General features: G+C 38.3%; 2 protein-coding genes across 3 annotated transcripts in view; both read left to right on the top strand.

The window, feature by feature from the left end:
• Positions 1-12,946, top strand: part of ERCC8 (ERCC excision repair 8, CSA ubiquitin ligase complex subunit) — an 89,440-nt gene extending 76,494 nt beyond the window's left edge. Inside the window, exons 11-17 of the transcript XR_003989263.1 lie at positions 924-1,017; positions 3,406-3,596; positions 6,087-6,167; positions 6,560-6,616; positions 8,336-8,441; positions 11,134-11,270; positions 12,565-12,946. The gene's annotated coding sequence lies outside the window, so the exon portion shown is untranslated. The remainder of the gene's footprint in view (positions 1-923; positions 1,018-3,405; positions 3,597-6,086; positions 6,168-6,559; positions 6,617-8,335; positions 8,442-11,133; positions 11,271-12,564) is intronic.
• The window catches only part of ELOVL7 (ELOVL fatty acid elongase 7), a 57,493-nt gene extending 43,075 nt beyond the window's left edge, over positions 1-14,418 (top strand). For both annotated transcript variants that reach the window (XM_030470892.1, XM_030470893.1), the window contains 7 exons: positions 924-1,017; positions 3,406-3,596; positions 6,087-6,167; positions 6,560-6,616; positions 8,336-8,441; positions 11,134-11,270; positions 12,565-14,418. In XM_030470892.1, coding sequence (XP_030326752.1) covers positions 954-1,017; positions 3,406-3,596; positions 6,087-6,167; positions 6,560-6,616; positions 8,336-8,441; positions 11,134-11,270; positions 12,565-12,768 — 840 coding nt within the window. In that variant the 5' untranslated portion in view covers positions 924-953 and the 3' untranslated portion in view covers positions 12,769-14,418. The remainder of the gene's footprint in view (positions 1-923; positions 1,018-3,405; positions 3,597-6,086; positions 6,168-6,559; positions 6,617-8,335; positions 8,442-11,133; positions 11,271-12,564) is intronic.
• The last annotated feature ends 1,798 nt before the right edge of the window (positions 14,419-16,216 follow it).

Genomic DNA, 16,216 nt, shown 5'->3' on the forward strand with positions numbered 1-16,216 from the left:
AGGTGTGCTACAGCCTGGACTAACAAAGGTGTTAATAAATAGTGTGAGAATTGCACAGGGGTATAGAGGGAAATCATATGGTGAAGTGAGGTCTTGGGTAGGAATAGGAGAGACACACTTCAAATGTGTTGGGATTTTTGAGAAGTATTTTCTAGGCAGAATGAGGCAAGGGCAGGGCTGATGAGTACTTGGTTTTGGAGGAAAAATCAGCATTCATATAAACATACTTCTCTGAAAAGTTTTACATATGTGGGTGGTGCTGCATGCAAACCGGATGTGCTGGATAATTCTTGTGAGTTAATGATATTACCAGTGGTACTATGACACTTCATGATCCTGGTGTGGAAACAGTTGATTCATCAGGGTGTGATTTGCATGCAAATTGTAGCATAGCTAATTATTGTATTTAAAAGGAGTATTGGCAGACATATTGGCACCTTTCTTCCTTCCTACCTACCTTAGAAATACTTCTTGGTTAGAAAATTAAAATTTTCAACAGTAAATGTTGGAAAGCTGAACTTCATCACATAACAGTGACTTGGACTGTTAAGCTGAGATGGTAATAAAACTTAATTTAAGCAGCTGCTCTTTATTTATATTTACCCCTTAACTGTAATGGTTAACCACAGCATGGTTTCTTGAAATAACACTTTATAGCATGGAAGCATCTTGTTTGGTGTGTAGAGATTACAAAGTCATATTGTTGTGCATAACAGCTCAGTTATAATTTAGCCCTAAGCATGGTGTGATGTGGTCAGTAAACGCTCCCTGATCTGTATTTCACATATGGTGCTCTGTTGGCCCTCTCTATAGTTTTTCCTTTCTGTTTTCTGAATATCCTTTCCAAAACACTTTATTGACCTTTATTAATAAAAAAAAATATGATAAAATCCGTATTTCTGTTTTGGTTTGTTTTCCTGCAGGCAGCATCATAAAATCTTAATCAAGTGAAAATGGCCTTTAGCAATCTGACATCAAAGGCTGTGCTACTGTATGATGAATGGATTAAAGATGCCGGTGAGTCATTTAAATCTAAAACTTATTAACTTCCAATAATTCTGAATAGCAATGTGTAGCTATTCCAGGTATACTGTTTATCAACTTAAAGTAGCTTTGTCTTCCTGTAAGTGTTTCTAAGAATTGCCAAGTTACCTATTGACATTTTGAAGTATGAAGAACAGACTGCTTTGTGCATTTTAAAAAATAAAAAACTCAAAACCCATCAAGTTTATGGGTTTAACCTTAGACTGAATAAAGTGTAGACAGCGGTTCTTCCATAATAATTTCTGGCTTACCTGAACTGTATAATTTAAATTTTTTCTGTGCTTCTGAGTGCAAAGGTTTAACTCTTTTTCATTACCAAACAATGGTGTTTTTCAGTTAGTTGAGCTAGGTGTGTGGTATTTTGCTTTTGCAAAGTGAAAGAAATAAAAACCTTGCTAAGTCACAGTATCTCAAAATTAATCCTCAAAGTAATTAATTCTGACACAGTTCTGTTTTGAAAAAGAATGTTAGTCTCTTATTGCAGCTGGTAAGAGATATTAAACTTTGCTTTAATGTTGTTGTTCTGTAGTTCTGCATACTTGCCAAAAAATTATGAAGATGATCTCAAGTCTGGGGTTAAGACCTATCTGTCACAGTAGCAGAGGCATGTTCCTCACTGTGGTAGGCACATAGTGACAGGGATTAGCTAATTCCTGGGGAAAGCCTGAGAAGCAGTTAAGGTTTGATCAATAAAATTACAAATTTATCTTTTCCAGTATAGCTGAGAACCGTTTGTCCTGTTCTGCAGAACCACAGCATACAAGTGAGAAGGGAATTTTATCAATATGACTCGCGGGGTGAAGTGGATTGGGATGGAGCTGGGTGATGCAGCATTTCTGCTGCAGTGTACATGACTTCAGAATTTTGAGTTCCTTGTCTCCCTACCTACCAGTGTTGTATTTGGCTTTTCCTGGCATACTGTTAGTGGTGGGATGTTGTTTCTTCAGGATCAAGCTGGGAAGACCAGTGGGAAAATTTTGGTAGTACCAGTGCAAGGGTTGGATGCAGAAAAAGCAGTCATTTGTGAAGAGCTGGTGATTCTCTTGCAATTCAACACATACAGGAACCTAGTGATGTGTTTCACAATCCTTGTTGGTCTGTGGGCAATATCACTGGGCACATGACAGGCTGTGAGCAGCGTTATCAGCGTTGCTTTCACCCTCAACCTGTTTTAAAATTTCCAGTGGCCGTAAACAAAATCAGAAGGTATCTTGGGTGATATGTTGCTTGAATGCTGCGGGTGGAAAAATCACAGACTTCAGACATTTGGCCATGAATTAAGCACTTAACAAAATTGCAGTGGTACAATTTCACCCCCCAAATACAGCTACAAATCATAAAAGCAGCAGTTTACTGAGTCATTGGGGGTTGGACCAAATGACCTTTGAAGGTCCCTTCCAACCCAAACGATTCTATGATTCATTGAGTTTGAGGTAATTCAGAAATTTATATTCCAAAAGTCCATTTTTAAAAATTAAAACTATATATTAAAAAAAAGTACATGAAGCTCATATCAGTTCTCCTGCTTATGAGGAAATGTGGAAGTCTTTGATGAGCTGGGACCCAGCGATGGACCATAGAAGGATGCATTGGAGTCATGGTGAAGCTCAGGGAGTGCCTGCCAGCCTCAGCTGCAGGGAGATGGAGCAGGGTGTGCATAGGAGGGGGACACTGCAACACTTCTGTCTGTGATAACTGGACAGGAGCTGGCAACATTTTTGCTGTTTGCAGGCTTGTAATATGAAAGCATTTGTTTTATGGTGCTGTAAAGTGATGATGTGTCTGGACTGAATAGGCATACAGTCTCTAGTACGAAGCTATGAACACCAGCTTATGGGACAGAAGGTCTTCTAACTTTAAAATCCTCTTCCTTACTATTTTTAATGTCATACTGCTTATAAAGCTCAAGGATCTTGAAAAGTGGGGCTACTCCCTGTCTGTGACTTAAACCCGTGAAATGAGGTTCATACTTTTCTAGAAGAAGGAAATCTCACATGGAAAGGCAGTCTCAGTGATCTGCTTGTGTACTGCCTTCCTGTGCTGCCGTCTAAGCCCCATTCATGTGGGAAAGCACAGACTTTTTATGGAGAGCCCTAGACAGAAAGTTGTGCCACTCATGATTCTGTGTCTCCTGTTCATTGTGTGTGAAGAATTGATGCAGAAAAGTGTTGAATCCTACAAGTGCTAAATCTTCTTATCCAGTCAGTATGGATTTGAGATGAATGGACTCTGAAACATAATCAGTGACAGTAAAACCTAAACCATGAAGAATTAAGTACCTTTCTGTAGCTGTTTTAGGATTTAGTAAGTACTGGAAAGAATCCAATTTGTATTTTTTATTTTCTTCCTCCCCTCCTCTAGATCCAAGGCTGGAAGGCTGGCCACTCATGTCTTCACCTTTTCCAACAACCTTTATCGTTGGAACCTACATTTATTTTGTCACTTCTTTGGGACCCAGAATCATGGAAAATAAAAAACCTTTTGAACTGAGGCAGATAATGGTGTTTTATAATTTTAGTGTGGTAGCCCTCTCTCTGTATATGACTTACGAAGTAAGTACTACCTTTATTTGTAATGTACTTATATGTTTTGTGTTGCTAACTACTAACTTCTCTTAAATTTATTAATAAAATCCCCACTCTGCAATTCTCAAAAAGCTATTATTCTGATTGTTGTAATTATATTCCTCTGAGCAGTTATACTAGACTAGTTCAGATGGTACTTGAAAAAAGGGAGTAAGTCATACCTAGAAGGAAAGATTGTAAAATATCTCGTGTCATTATATGTAATTTACAAAATTAAAAATTCTCATAACATTTAATTTCCTTGGGCTGTAGCAGGTAAAGCAGACTAATGTTTTCCTTAGTCTGTTGTAACTGTTTCTGTCCTACCACATAATAATCAACCCTGATTTTTCAAGCACTGTATAGAGTATGTTTACTATCAAATAATCTTCAGATGGATCTGCCTTTTAAATAACAGAAGTTAACAAAATCTAATCTTCATCTTAAAAAACAAAACAAAACAACCAAACCAAAGACTCTAACACCCCCCCCAAAAAAAAAGGAAAAATCCAAAAACCCCACCAAAACAAACAAGCAGAAAAAAAAAACCAACCAAAAGAAAAACACCCCTCTCCCCAAAACTCAAACCATGAAAAAGTCTTTAGCATTAATTTTTCCCTACCCCAAATATAGCAGATGCTTTTTTCTCAAAAGGAATGTTGAGATTTTGCTGTAGTTCATAGCTCAAGCAAAATGTTAGACTTTGGAAAGCCTGATGAGTTGTATAGTGTTATGGGTTGAATGACCTAAAAATCCTTGGTATAGACTGAAGCTACACATTAGGTAGAATCTTTAATTTGCAACCTTAAGCCTTAAAATAGCTAACGACTGTTGAGTTTTTTTGCTTTGTTGGGATGGGTTTTTTTGGTGGTTGGTTGTGTTCGTTTGTTTTGGTGCTTGTGCATGGCTTTTGGGGGTTTATTTTTTTTGTTGGTTGTTTTTTTGGCTGGTTGTTGGTTGGTATTTTGGTTGGGGTTTTTTTTTTTTTTTTTTTGGTTGGCATTTTTTTGGTTGGTTGGTTTTTAAAGTGCAGCTATTTAGCAGTAGCATGGATGATAGTCTTACACATTTCTTTGGTGAAGCATCACTATGCTAGTACTGACCCTCTTTGTGTTAAATAGGGCAATATGGCTATTACAGGTTTGTTCAAACTAGTAATGAAAAGTTGTCAGATTATTGCACCAAATTGGCAGAATACCTTTCTGTTAGCTCAGTTTGCATAAATTTCATCATGATCTAACAGTGAACTGCATGACATTTCTTTTAACAGCACTCTAAAGGCAGTGCAGCAGCTGCTTTGTGTCATGGCTGTTGTGGGGAAACTGGTAGGCAAGATGTACATGTTCGCTCTTTAGACTTCGTTTTGAAAAATCACTGAACTTCCTTTTGTGGTTTGGTGCCAGGTTGGTTTTGGTATAACCCTCAGAAACAAAAAATAATGTTAAAGTTCTGTTAGTGTGTGGTACTGACACAGAATTCGATTAGTCTGCTGTAAAGACTTCCATATTACGATTTTGTGAAAGAATGCATGGATAGAGTGTTAACAGATTGAATTTCTGCTATTGTCTGGTGCTCAGCAAAAAGCTGATTCTTTCTCTCTTTGGAATTAAGCCATTTGGTGGGTGCTTTAGTATTGTGCTGCCTGGGTGGTGTTTCAAGTCTTGTTTTATTTAAGCAACTGGTTCTTATTAGGAAGTTAAATGGACTAAACCCCTCCATTTGTTAAGAGAGCTGACCTCCTATCATGCATGAGTGGATGATGATGATCAATGGATGAGAAATATTTTATAAACAGATAGAAGATACAGTAGTCCTAGTGGATACTGAGCTTTAATATATTCCAAGAGAAAAGATTTTATTTGTTACAGACAGTCCTTCTGGTCATGCATATGCTCTCGGCTGTAAAACCTAGCTTCTCATTGATCATATCAGTGAAAGACTAAATGAATGATGCTGTTTAACTAAGTAAAATTTTAGAAACTATGATACAAAATATAGAGTGCATGCTGACTTGTTCCTTGTCTTCAATTAAGCCGTGTTTTTCTGTTATGCTGGTTTTCTTACAGTATTAAATTGCTGTGCTGGTTTCTTTTTGGTATTAAGATAGTTGGCTGTGATATTTTCAGAAACTATCAAAATGTTTGATTTGTTTTTGTGGTCTGATTTATGCAGTAAGTTGCTTTTTTAGTATTGGTTTTGAGATGCAGCTGTTTCTCCTCTTCGGTTACTAATGCTGAAATTATGGGTGTAGGAAGAAAGTTCTTGTCTATAGGTGTGGTCCTGGAATTAGAAATTCATTAATTTGCAATAGCAAAGGATCAGTGGGTCACTAGCCCACACAGAGGTAGGTGGTTGACATTGCTGCTAATTCAACAAGTTTTTAGTATTGTTTTCTCCTCCTGCTTAGTGATTGTAAAACTAATCCTAAATTAATGAAATTTTCTAAATTTTTTCCCTTTCCGCTTTTCTTTGCTCCAGTTTCTTATGTCAGGCTGGGCCACAGGGTACTCGTTCCGGTGCGATATCGTTGACTACTCGAGGTCACCTACAGCTCTGAGAGTAAGTTGCCAAACACAAAACTTAATTGTTATGCTACACTGACTTTATTTTTAGAAATGTTTTTTGTACAACTGAATGCACTAAATGGAAATGGCCTCTTGCATAACGTGGAGCATGTGAGTTAACTGGAGGGGTTGATTGTTTGGTGGAAAGAAAAAGGCAATGTATTTGTTGGCTTGTTCTTCCTGGTTTTAAAATTCCTTCAGGATTAAATGTTTTGTGTTTTTAAAGAAAAAACAAACTGTATATTTAAATATTTAATGCATACCTTGTGACACTGCTTACTTGTCCCACTACTTTTCTTTATATACTTTCCTTTGCTTTTTCATGCAGCTGCTTAGTTTTATTTATGACTATTATGATTTGACAGTTCCTGGCTTTTACCTTTGCAGATGGTACGAACTTGCTGGCTTTACTACTTTTCCAAGTTCATTGAATTATTGGACACTGTAAGTATTTGTAGCCTAATAAAAGAAGTATTGATGTTTCGTTTTCACAGTAGAAAAACAGGTGCTGGTGGGGACTGAGGGGCATAAATTGATTTTTATTTAGCACTTCAATCTTCAATTATTGGAATACTATCAAGGTGTTTACCCGTATTATCTCTTCTCATCTTATTGTCCCATTACACTGTCATTTATTGATTGTCAGGAAAAATGTTAATAATGGAACACACCTTTAAAAACTTAGGAAGCCCCAGTAACTCATCTGTTTAACAGTCGAGTATACTAACCTGTTGCGCTATGGCAGTGCTTGTCTCAACACTGCAGATAAAAGAACAGCTAATCATGGTGAATCTTTTCCATCTTCTGATTTTATCGTCCACATTCAGAATATTTGCATCAGCAGCTCTGAATGCAGCATAAATTTGCCATACATACCCACTCTAAATTCCTGTGTATGTCTTGGAGGTCATGACTACAGATGTGTTTGATGTCAGGCTGGCGCTCTCACCTGTTTTTAAAGTCTGAGCAGCAATGCATTGGAGCAGCCTGCAGACCTCACTTGCCACCAGCAAACATCTGCCTTCCCCTGTTGCTGAGACCAACACCTAATAGGGTTGGCGTAGCTATTCTCAAACCAGCTTCAGAGGGTTGGAATCGGCTGTGATTTCGTTTGTGCGGGGCACAGCAGTGGTGATTCAGGAGCTGGCTCTTGAGGAGTTAGGATGTCATACACCCTGTGAGCAAAGGTAGCTGTCTAACTTTCATCTGCAAATACTCATGATTCAGCGCTGGAAGATCTCACTGACTGAGCCAAATGGAATGGTAATGGAAGGGCCAGGAATGCTAAAACTGGAAAAGCCTGACAAGTTTAGTCCTCTATTTACCTTTACTTTACTGCCTGCTGGTTAGACTGCTCCTTTTTAATTAGTCCTGGGCCTGAATATTTTTTTTTTTTTAAATTTGTTTTGTTTGAAGCTGCTCGATCAGGTACTTTTTTCTCAGCAGCTTTTTGGATTTATTGCAAAAATAATTTCTCAGCTGTATTTAAGTCAGCTGTTCCCAAATGTTTTCCCTAGCACACCAGACTTTTCTTCTATGTTTATTTGCTTGCCATCTGATACTACCCGTTGCATGACCTGACTTCTGACAGTTTTCTTGCTCTGTCTTCCTTTTACACTTCCCTCAATGTCTGTCCTTTAAAATGTGGCCCATCAATATAAACTTAGAATACGTACATATATTCAATTCAACTTCGCTTTTTTCCAAGGATACCTAAGTCAGTGTTCATAAAAAAGTGCTATTTTTCTAATTAGATATTTTCTACTGTCTCTGTCTGTTGCTAGGCCTTTGGCTAATTTTCCCAAATGGCCTTGCATTAGTAGCTCAGGGGACTTAAAATCTAATGCGTCTAGATACTTCTCAATCCAAGCAAGTCCATGCTGTCTGTTGCACACGTAAGTGATGGCTGAACCTTGGACATTTGCTTTCAAATGTTGCTCTGGCTTTTAAGATGTCACAGGTGGATTTTACAAACTGGTTTAATTATTTTTGAAAACTAGTCTGCATCTCCTGAGCCTCAGTTTCCCTTCTTCTCCCAAGACTAACTGTGAAGAATTGTTAAATGTATAGTAGTGAGCAACTAGCACTAATGCATAGTTTTCTATAAGTATGTTTGGCTTGATTATCTACTGTAACATTCTGTTCATTAAAAATCTGTTTCAGATTTTTTTTGTGCTGCGTAAGAAAAGCAACCAAGTTACATTCCTGCATGTCTTTCATCATTCCATCATGCCATGGACCTGGTGGTTTGGAGTCAAATTTGCTGCAGGTAGTGGAGAGAGAGTTGAAGTTGTACATATCTTCTGGTAGTAAAAGTTAACTGTGCCAGAGAAAAAAAATATTGCAAACATCGGTGTTTTTAAATTTAGGTGCCTGCAGTATTTAATGAGATCGCCATAATTATTTAAATGGGGGGAGGGGGGAATACTCATTTTTCCTATTTGACAGCATTTTGTTCAGTGTTGGTTTCTCTTAGGGATGTGAAGGGCACAGAAGAGAACTTTATATATGCAGAGATATGACCACAAAATCAGAAGTGCTAAGGGACCGTATGAGGCAGATAACTGTTGAAATTACTTCAAAGCCATTTGTTCCCCTTTGTAGCTATTTTTACTGGCATCAGGTAGTGTAATTGGGGTATATTTACATCCTGTACTTTGGCTTTCACAAAACCACAGAAACTTTTTTCTGGATCTTACTTATTACAGAAACTTACTTGAATTGTACTGAATTGAAAGTCTTTGTCCACTCCCACCTTACCTTCACTTTCTCCTTTCCTGCTTTGTGTGTCTGTGCATATATCTTCCTACGCTGTATTATTAGTGTGCGCCATTAATAAATAAAGGTTGCTGTGAGAATACCCTCATAAACACTGAGTGGAGAAATGCACAGTCATTTAGTAATCCATGTCTATGAGGGCAAGGGGTGTTTTTTTAGAGTTGCCACTGAGAAATTGGGTTTTTTGTATGTTTCTTCACTCATGTTCTCTGGCATGGTTGGTTTTGGTTGGTTTTAGGTGGTTTTTTTCCCCCCAGAAAATGGCTGAGAACCATTGCGTATTAAATCTAATCTGTTATGAATACAAAAATAACATCTCTAAGCAGTCCATAGAATTTGTAGATGGACTCTTCTAAACATGTCCAGTGTGCAGATTTTTCTCGTGTGTAGAAGAATATATTTCTGCCGTATTTATTGAGTTTTTGTTAATAGGAAGCTGGTGTTTTGATCATGTCTTTATCAAATGTTGCTGAGTAACTGGTATTTCAATTCATTAATGATGAAATTGTGAATAGCTTTCTCAGCATACAGTTCAGTGTGTTTGTAGATATGCAAAAACCCCCAAGCAACTAACAGTCCCTCCTCTTCAACCTTGAAAAGTTTCCATTTATAGGTGATTAACTCTATAAATCTTTATCCATACTTCATCTGGACATCAGATCAGTATACCAGCTACAGGCTTCTGATTTGGCATCAGATTCAAATTTCCCATGTGATAATTTGACAAATACTTTCAGCAAAGTGTGCAAGAACTGTTTTGTCCTCTGCTAATAATAGTCCTTCATATATACACAGAGCTGTGTTTGTTCCTACAGCTGTATTGCTTATCTTTACACTAATCTTTCTAAATATTGTTCTGTTTGGTGCCTTAATTTTCTTTCCAAGGATTTCAGTCCTGCTGATGATTACCTTGTATTCAGTTTCATCACTATTTGTCCTTCTAAATGGAGGCATTGGTCAATTTTCAACCTGGTAAAAAACCGATTGGATATTTAGATTTTATTTTTTTTTTTTCCTGTCATCTAACGCAAACAGGGAATTGTATGTGCTTATGTATGGTGCTGCTTTTTGTGGCATATTTTTGTACTGTTAATTAGGTGTTCTTTCTTTTTGTTCTGCTTTAACTATTTATTTTTTCTTTGGAATATTCACTGTGCAAGCCAAAAAAAGTATGTATATTTGAACTGTAAGAACACTCGAATTATTTTTAAAAATACAAATAGCTAAGTTTCAAAGAAAGTTTGCAATCACAGCAGGAGGAGTTATGATCTATCAAGCTGGAAGATTAGTATGAGCTACTAAAATCACAAAAGATGTTTTATTTTTAACTTGAATGGTACTTAATGGAAAATCGGGTTGTTTCCCCCCCCACACACACTAAATGTGTGCTTTTCTGTCAGCTTGCTTTCTTCCTCATGCTCAGTATTTTCATGTTCATATTTCTCTTAAAAATACCTTGCTGTCTGCCACTTATTGGATCATTGTTACCTATAATTTCTTGTATTCATTAAAATACCACGATTTTGAGCAGGATCATCTAACTCCATAGTTGATCCAATGGAAAAAGAAAAGTATTTCTTTACTTGTTTTGTGAAAAGCTTGTATCTTAACCGTTTCAGTCATGAGTTCGCTATAAATGGGCTACTTGGTCTTAAATTTCCTTTTTGCTCTAAGTATGCTTTTGAGGTGGATGATGGATTTATGAGATCCTCACTTAGGTCATGATTCCAAAAGCTTACTATGTGAAATTGTGATTCTTTCCCTGGGAATCTGGAAATCTGCGCTGGGGAAAGCATTGTTAGTTATGCTCTAGAGCTCTGCAAAGTTCATTGTGATGTCTAGCAAAGAGGTGTAAAACAGGAGGAACGCTGTTTCTACTATATTCTCTGAATCTCCATTACGTATATGTTTTAATAAAAAACAATTTAAAGAGTGAGCCAAAAGAACAAAAAATTCCACTAAAACGCTTTACAGATAATTCGATCACCTAGGTTTTCTTGCTGCTTTGGAAATGCTCAGAATTGGTGTCAACCGAATTCAGGTAAAATAGCTTGTGGGTTAATCAAAGCCTGTAAGGTTTGCTGTACATGGTTTTTCTACCCCAAAACAAACTAGTAGGGCCTGAGGTGGCTTTTTAAATACCTGATGCAATAATACTGCTACTATGTTTGTTTTTTCGACAGGTGGTTTGGGAACATTTCATGCACTGCTGAACTGTATTGTCCATGTTGTCATGTACACTTACTATGGAATCTGTTCTTTGGGACCAGCGTATTATAAATATTTGTGGTGGAAAAAATACATGACCACTATGCAACTTGTGAGTAACTTGCTTGATATAATCAAAGCTGATTGTAGCTAACACAGAATTAATGCAATACACTTGTACTTTAGTTATGTTTATGTATGTAGCTTACAGTTGGTACAGGCTTTATCCATGTTTTGAGTGAAACAAAGGTGAGCTCTCCTCAGTTATATACTTATATCTGCTGACTTCATTCACTATAATCACAGATTTAGATACATGAGCTTTTCAGGTATGCAGTACTTGGTAAATATATTTACAAAACTCATTGCCTGTATGAAAATGATTAGAATGTAGTTTACACCAAGGAAACAAAACTGATGTACAGAATACATGGGGCTAGTAGTAACAAAAGGGAAAAAGAAGTATTTCTTCAGAATTTCATGTCTGTTCTTTCATAGAAAATGTGTGTTTAGAGAATTTACTTCTCTCTAACTCAGAGCATTAAAACCCTCTCTTGCAGTAATTACAGTAATTGTTTTATGACCCTTAGATCACTTTCAGGAAGTTACCACGCTGGGTGCGTTTTCATGCCTGGCCTTTTTGATAGCTGAATTTTCAAAATTCAGAATTCAGTTTCTGGCTAGACAATCAGTTTGGCCTGAGCAAGGATGCTGATGGAGGAGGGAAAGGAGCAGGGAGAAGCAGCCATGGCTGCCTGCTTGCACCAGGTCTGGTGTTAACAGAATAGTTCATGTAACCATGTATAACTGAACAATTTAGCTTGAATATTTATAACTTAAACTCTTTTTGTCTTGGAAAAACTACCAGTGGATTATCAACTTGGAGTTCATGTGGAAACTTTTTTTTGTAATCGTCCATTAAATTGTTCTTTGGGACCTGAAGAACTTTGTGCCACATGCTAGTATGTGGGCAAGGTGGGAATTCATGTTCTTCAATCCTGTAATGGTTGCCTTTTGGTGTTGGTTGGTTGGTTGGTTTTTTTCTGGCTAATTTTTCTAAAGAAAAAGTCTCCCATTCTCCACTAGTCAAACACTATCTCCCGCCTCCTTTCTTCTCAGAACTGGCCAGAGCAGACTCCCATTCTCCTAGTATGGGTTTCTCAGTGCTGCTAATAATTCAGTTTGTCTCAGGACTTCTCTTTCTTTGCTCTATGGAAGTGTTTTTCAGTGGAGTAACATTTGCAAGAGGGGCTTTACAGGTGCATCTCTCTTGATTTTAAAAAGAGCTCCTCCCCCAAGGCATTCTGTTTCTCTGTATGCAGGTTGTGCTGAATATCTTTAAGCTTCTGTAGTAAGGTTGATATTTATTTTAAAAAATATTTTGTTTCTTCACCTTTTTCCTCCAGGTCCAGTTTATTTTGATTACGGGCCACATTGGACAAATCTACTTAATGGATGATTGTCCATACCAGTATCCAATTTTCATGTTTATTATCTGGCTGTATGGCTCTATGTTTTTGGTCTTGTTTCTCCACTTCTGGTACCACGCTTACACAAAGGGAAAACGACTACCAAAGACAGCAAAAAATGGGATCGGCAAAGATCAGTGAAACAAACTCTTGTCTGTAAAACCAAAAAAGTGTATATGTCAAAGTGGAAACTGCTTGACAATCGAGATGTTTAGGTGCACACACTACATGGTGTATATTTTGTATGTTTTCGTCCAAAACAGAATTTGTATTTTTACCATAAGTTATTTGGGATTCAGAATTTGAGGGATGAGGAAAGCAGTGGGGATCTCTGATTAAAAGAAAAAAAAAAAAAAGGCAATTTTGCAACAGCTTGTTCGTGTCTATTCTGTAAGAAATCAGTGGATAGATGATCTCTAGAAGATGCTTGAAAATAGCAATGTTCACTGGGAAAACTAAAATGTGTTTGACGAGTACTGAGTACTTTGAACACTGAGAGAAAAAAATTACTTCACCTTAAGTGTTGTGAGTTGCTGAGACTGTCAGCTGCATTTTATTAAAAGAGTGAATCTTCACTAAGTATCGTTTATAGAATCTCAAGCTTATTATTAATATAGTTAATACATAAACATTGCTATGTCTGTTTACAAAGTATGTAACTTTAAAGAAAGGATTGTATGTTAATCTGTCAAGGTATGGCGTTTCATTTGAAGATCATAGATTTTTGGATATACTGTCTAAGGTAACTTAATTCATTTCATGATGTACTCTTGAATATATTATTCTAAATGTTGGAAACCTAATGATTTGAAGATTATCTGAACTGTCTTATAGTGTAATGATCAAAAAAATCTTACTGACTTGTTTACCAAAGTAGCCTAATGTACTTACTAATCAATGTATCTATGGATATATTTTGATATTGGTAACTTAGGCTGTTTAGGCAGGAAAATAATCTTGTCATTCAGTGGCCAAAATCCTAGTTGTCAAGTAAGTTTAAAAAAAAATTACTTTTGATTGAAGCCTAAGTATCACCTAGCACGATTGTACTGTGTCTCCTTTCTTTCATTTCCATTATCTATTGAAATACATGCCTAGAAAGATTTTCTGTTGGTGTTTTTTTTTTTTTGGTGGGGTTTTTTTTTTTTTTGTTATTGTTTGATTTTAACCACTCAAGGTTAAAGTTTCTCTATTAATAGCACCAGTTACGTTGCCCGGAACTAAGAAAAAAGATACGTGCCATTCTTTGAGCTGCTGAGAGTGGGGCAGGCAGTGATGGCTGGGCACGACTCCAGTCTGTGTAGAATTAACCAGTATGTTGTTTTCCATGCTTAAGCAGCTTGTTAGGGTCACACATGTATAGAAATCAAAGGACCTAGCTATTTGTATGCAAGTTGCATTTGTACTGTATAAATTTATTAAGGAATTGGTGCATGCAACAGACCTGCAAATGTGGAGTTAAGGATGTTCAATGTTATCTTTAAAAGTACTGTTTTCTATTATGTTCACTAACAACAGAAAAGAAGCTTGCGATATTTGTTCTGTGCTTGTTCTATCTGTGGGATATTCAAACACCCAAAATTTTGGGTCAGGTTTTTATTGCCTCTGTGTTGCACAATTCCAAGAAGTAGGTTTTGTTACCTGGATACTTTTTTGGGGATACTGCCATTTATGGTGCACTGTTAATGCTAAAAGGATTTAAACTTTATCTTGGACGTGAGTTGCAAATGATTTATTGTGAGATTATATACAAGTTGTCTGTATAAAACAAATAAAAAAATAATTTATATTCTATCATTCCAGTATTTAATCACTGTAGCTATCAACTGCCATGGCAGGTTGAAATTAGATCCCAGAAAGGATTCGGGTGGCTTGAGATTTATCTTGTAACCCCTGAATTTTAGATGCTTGATCCCAGAATTCTCAGTGCTGAGTTTAGGCTCCCTGTCAGTGCATGCAGAGAGGTGCTTTAGCACAGAATCCAAGTCAGCTAGGGTGCTAACCAGGGGCTGCATGCAGTTTCAGTGGGAAATGCTGTAACTGACTCAAAGTCTCAAATCCTGCCAGTCTCCAGCCTGTGCATACGCCTGTGGCTTCAAAAGTAGGGGGTAATCTTTTTAGGATGGAGACCTATTGCTATTTTTTAAAGCAGCTGGAAAGGATTTTCCTGATGTATTTTTGAAGCTTTTATTTTTGCCTATTTTTTATATAATTTGTTAACTCAGTACTAATGAAGAAAGTGGGACAGTTTGGTTCCTTTAGGCTTTCTTGAGCCTGTGGGTTCAAACATGCCTGGGAAATACAGGCCTTTCAACTGAAAGGCTGTAATAGCTAGTCTGCAGTGTAACACAAGTGATGCTACACTTTCCTGCCTCTGGAGGTGTGGTGGGTTGACCCTGGCCGGATGCCAGGTGACCACCAAAGTCCCTGTATCACTCCCCCTCCTCAGCTGGACAGGGGGAGACATATAATGAAAGGCTTATGGGTCAAGATAAGGACAGGGAGAGATGGAGACATCATTCACCAGTTACCATCATGGGCAAAAAAGGCTTGACCTGGGTAAATTCGTTGAATTTATTACCACTCAGATCAGAGTAGGGTCATGAGAAATAAAACCCAATCTTAAAATACCTCTCCCCATCCCTCCCTTCTTCCTGAACTTTACTCCTGATTTGTTCTACATCCTCTCCCCCACAGCCGGAGGATGAGGAATGGGGGTTGTGGTCTGTTAATCACACGTTGTCTCTGCTGCTCCTTCCTCCCCGGGAAGACAGCTCCTCACATTCTTCCCCTGCTCAAGTGTGGGGTCCATCCCACAGGAGCCGGTCCTCCATGAACTCCTCAGTCCTTCCCACAGGCTGCAGTTCTTCAGGAACAGACTGCTCCAGTGTGGGTCCCTTCCATGAGGTGCATCCTTCAGGAACAGGCTGCTCCAGGGTGGGTCCCCCGGGGGGTCACAAGTCCCGCAGCAAACCTGCTCCAGTGTGGGCTCCTCTCTCCACAGGGCCACAGGTCCTGCCAGGAGCAGCTCTAGGAGAGGCTTCCCACTGGGTCACAGCCTCCTTCGGGCATCCCCCTGCTGTGGCATAGGGTCCTCCATGGGCTGCAGGTGGAGATCTGCTCCACCATGGACCTCCATGGGCTGCAGGGGCACAGCCTGCCTCACCATGGGCTGTAGGGGAATCCCTGCTCTAGCACTGGAGCATCCCCTCCCCTCCATCTGCACTGACCTTGGTGTCTGCAGAGCTGTTTCTCGCACATATTGTCACTCCTCTCTCTGGATGCAGTTGCTCCTGCACAGGAACTTTTTCCACTTCCTATGTTGCCCCAGAGGTGCTACCTCTGTCACCGCTTTGGCCTTGACCAGTAGTGGGTCTGACTTGGAGCCAGCTGACCTTGGCTCAATTTGACATGGGGGAAGCTTCTGGCAGCTTCTTACAGAAGCCACTCCTGTAGCCCCTCCACTATCAAAACCTTGCCATGCAAACCCAATACAAGAGGGAAGTAGGCATTCCTCCCTAGTCTGGCAGATGACTCCAGTGCTGGCAGGGGAAGTCCTAATTCTAGTCTCTGATTTTGCAATTTTCCC

Source organism: Strigops habroptila, chromosome Z (assembly GCF_004027225.2).
Source record: "Strigops habroptila isolate Jane chromosome Z, bStrHab1.2.pri, whole genome shotgun sequence".
In the NCBI taxonomy this organism is placed as follows: Eukaryota; Metazoa; Chordata; class Aves; order Psittaciformes; family Psittacidae; genus Strigops; species Strigops habroptila.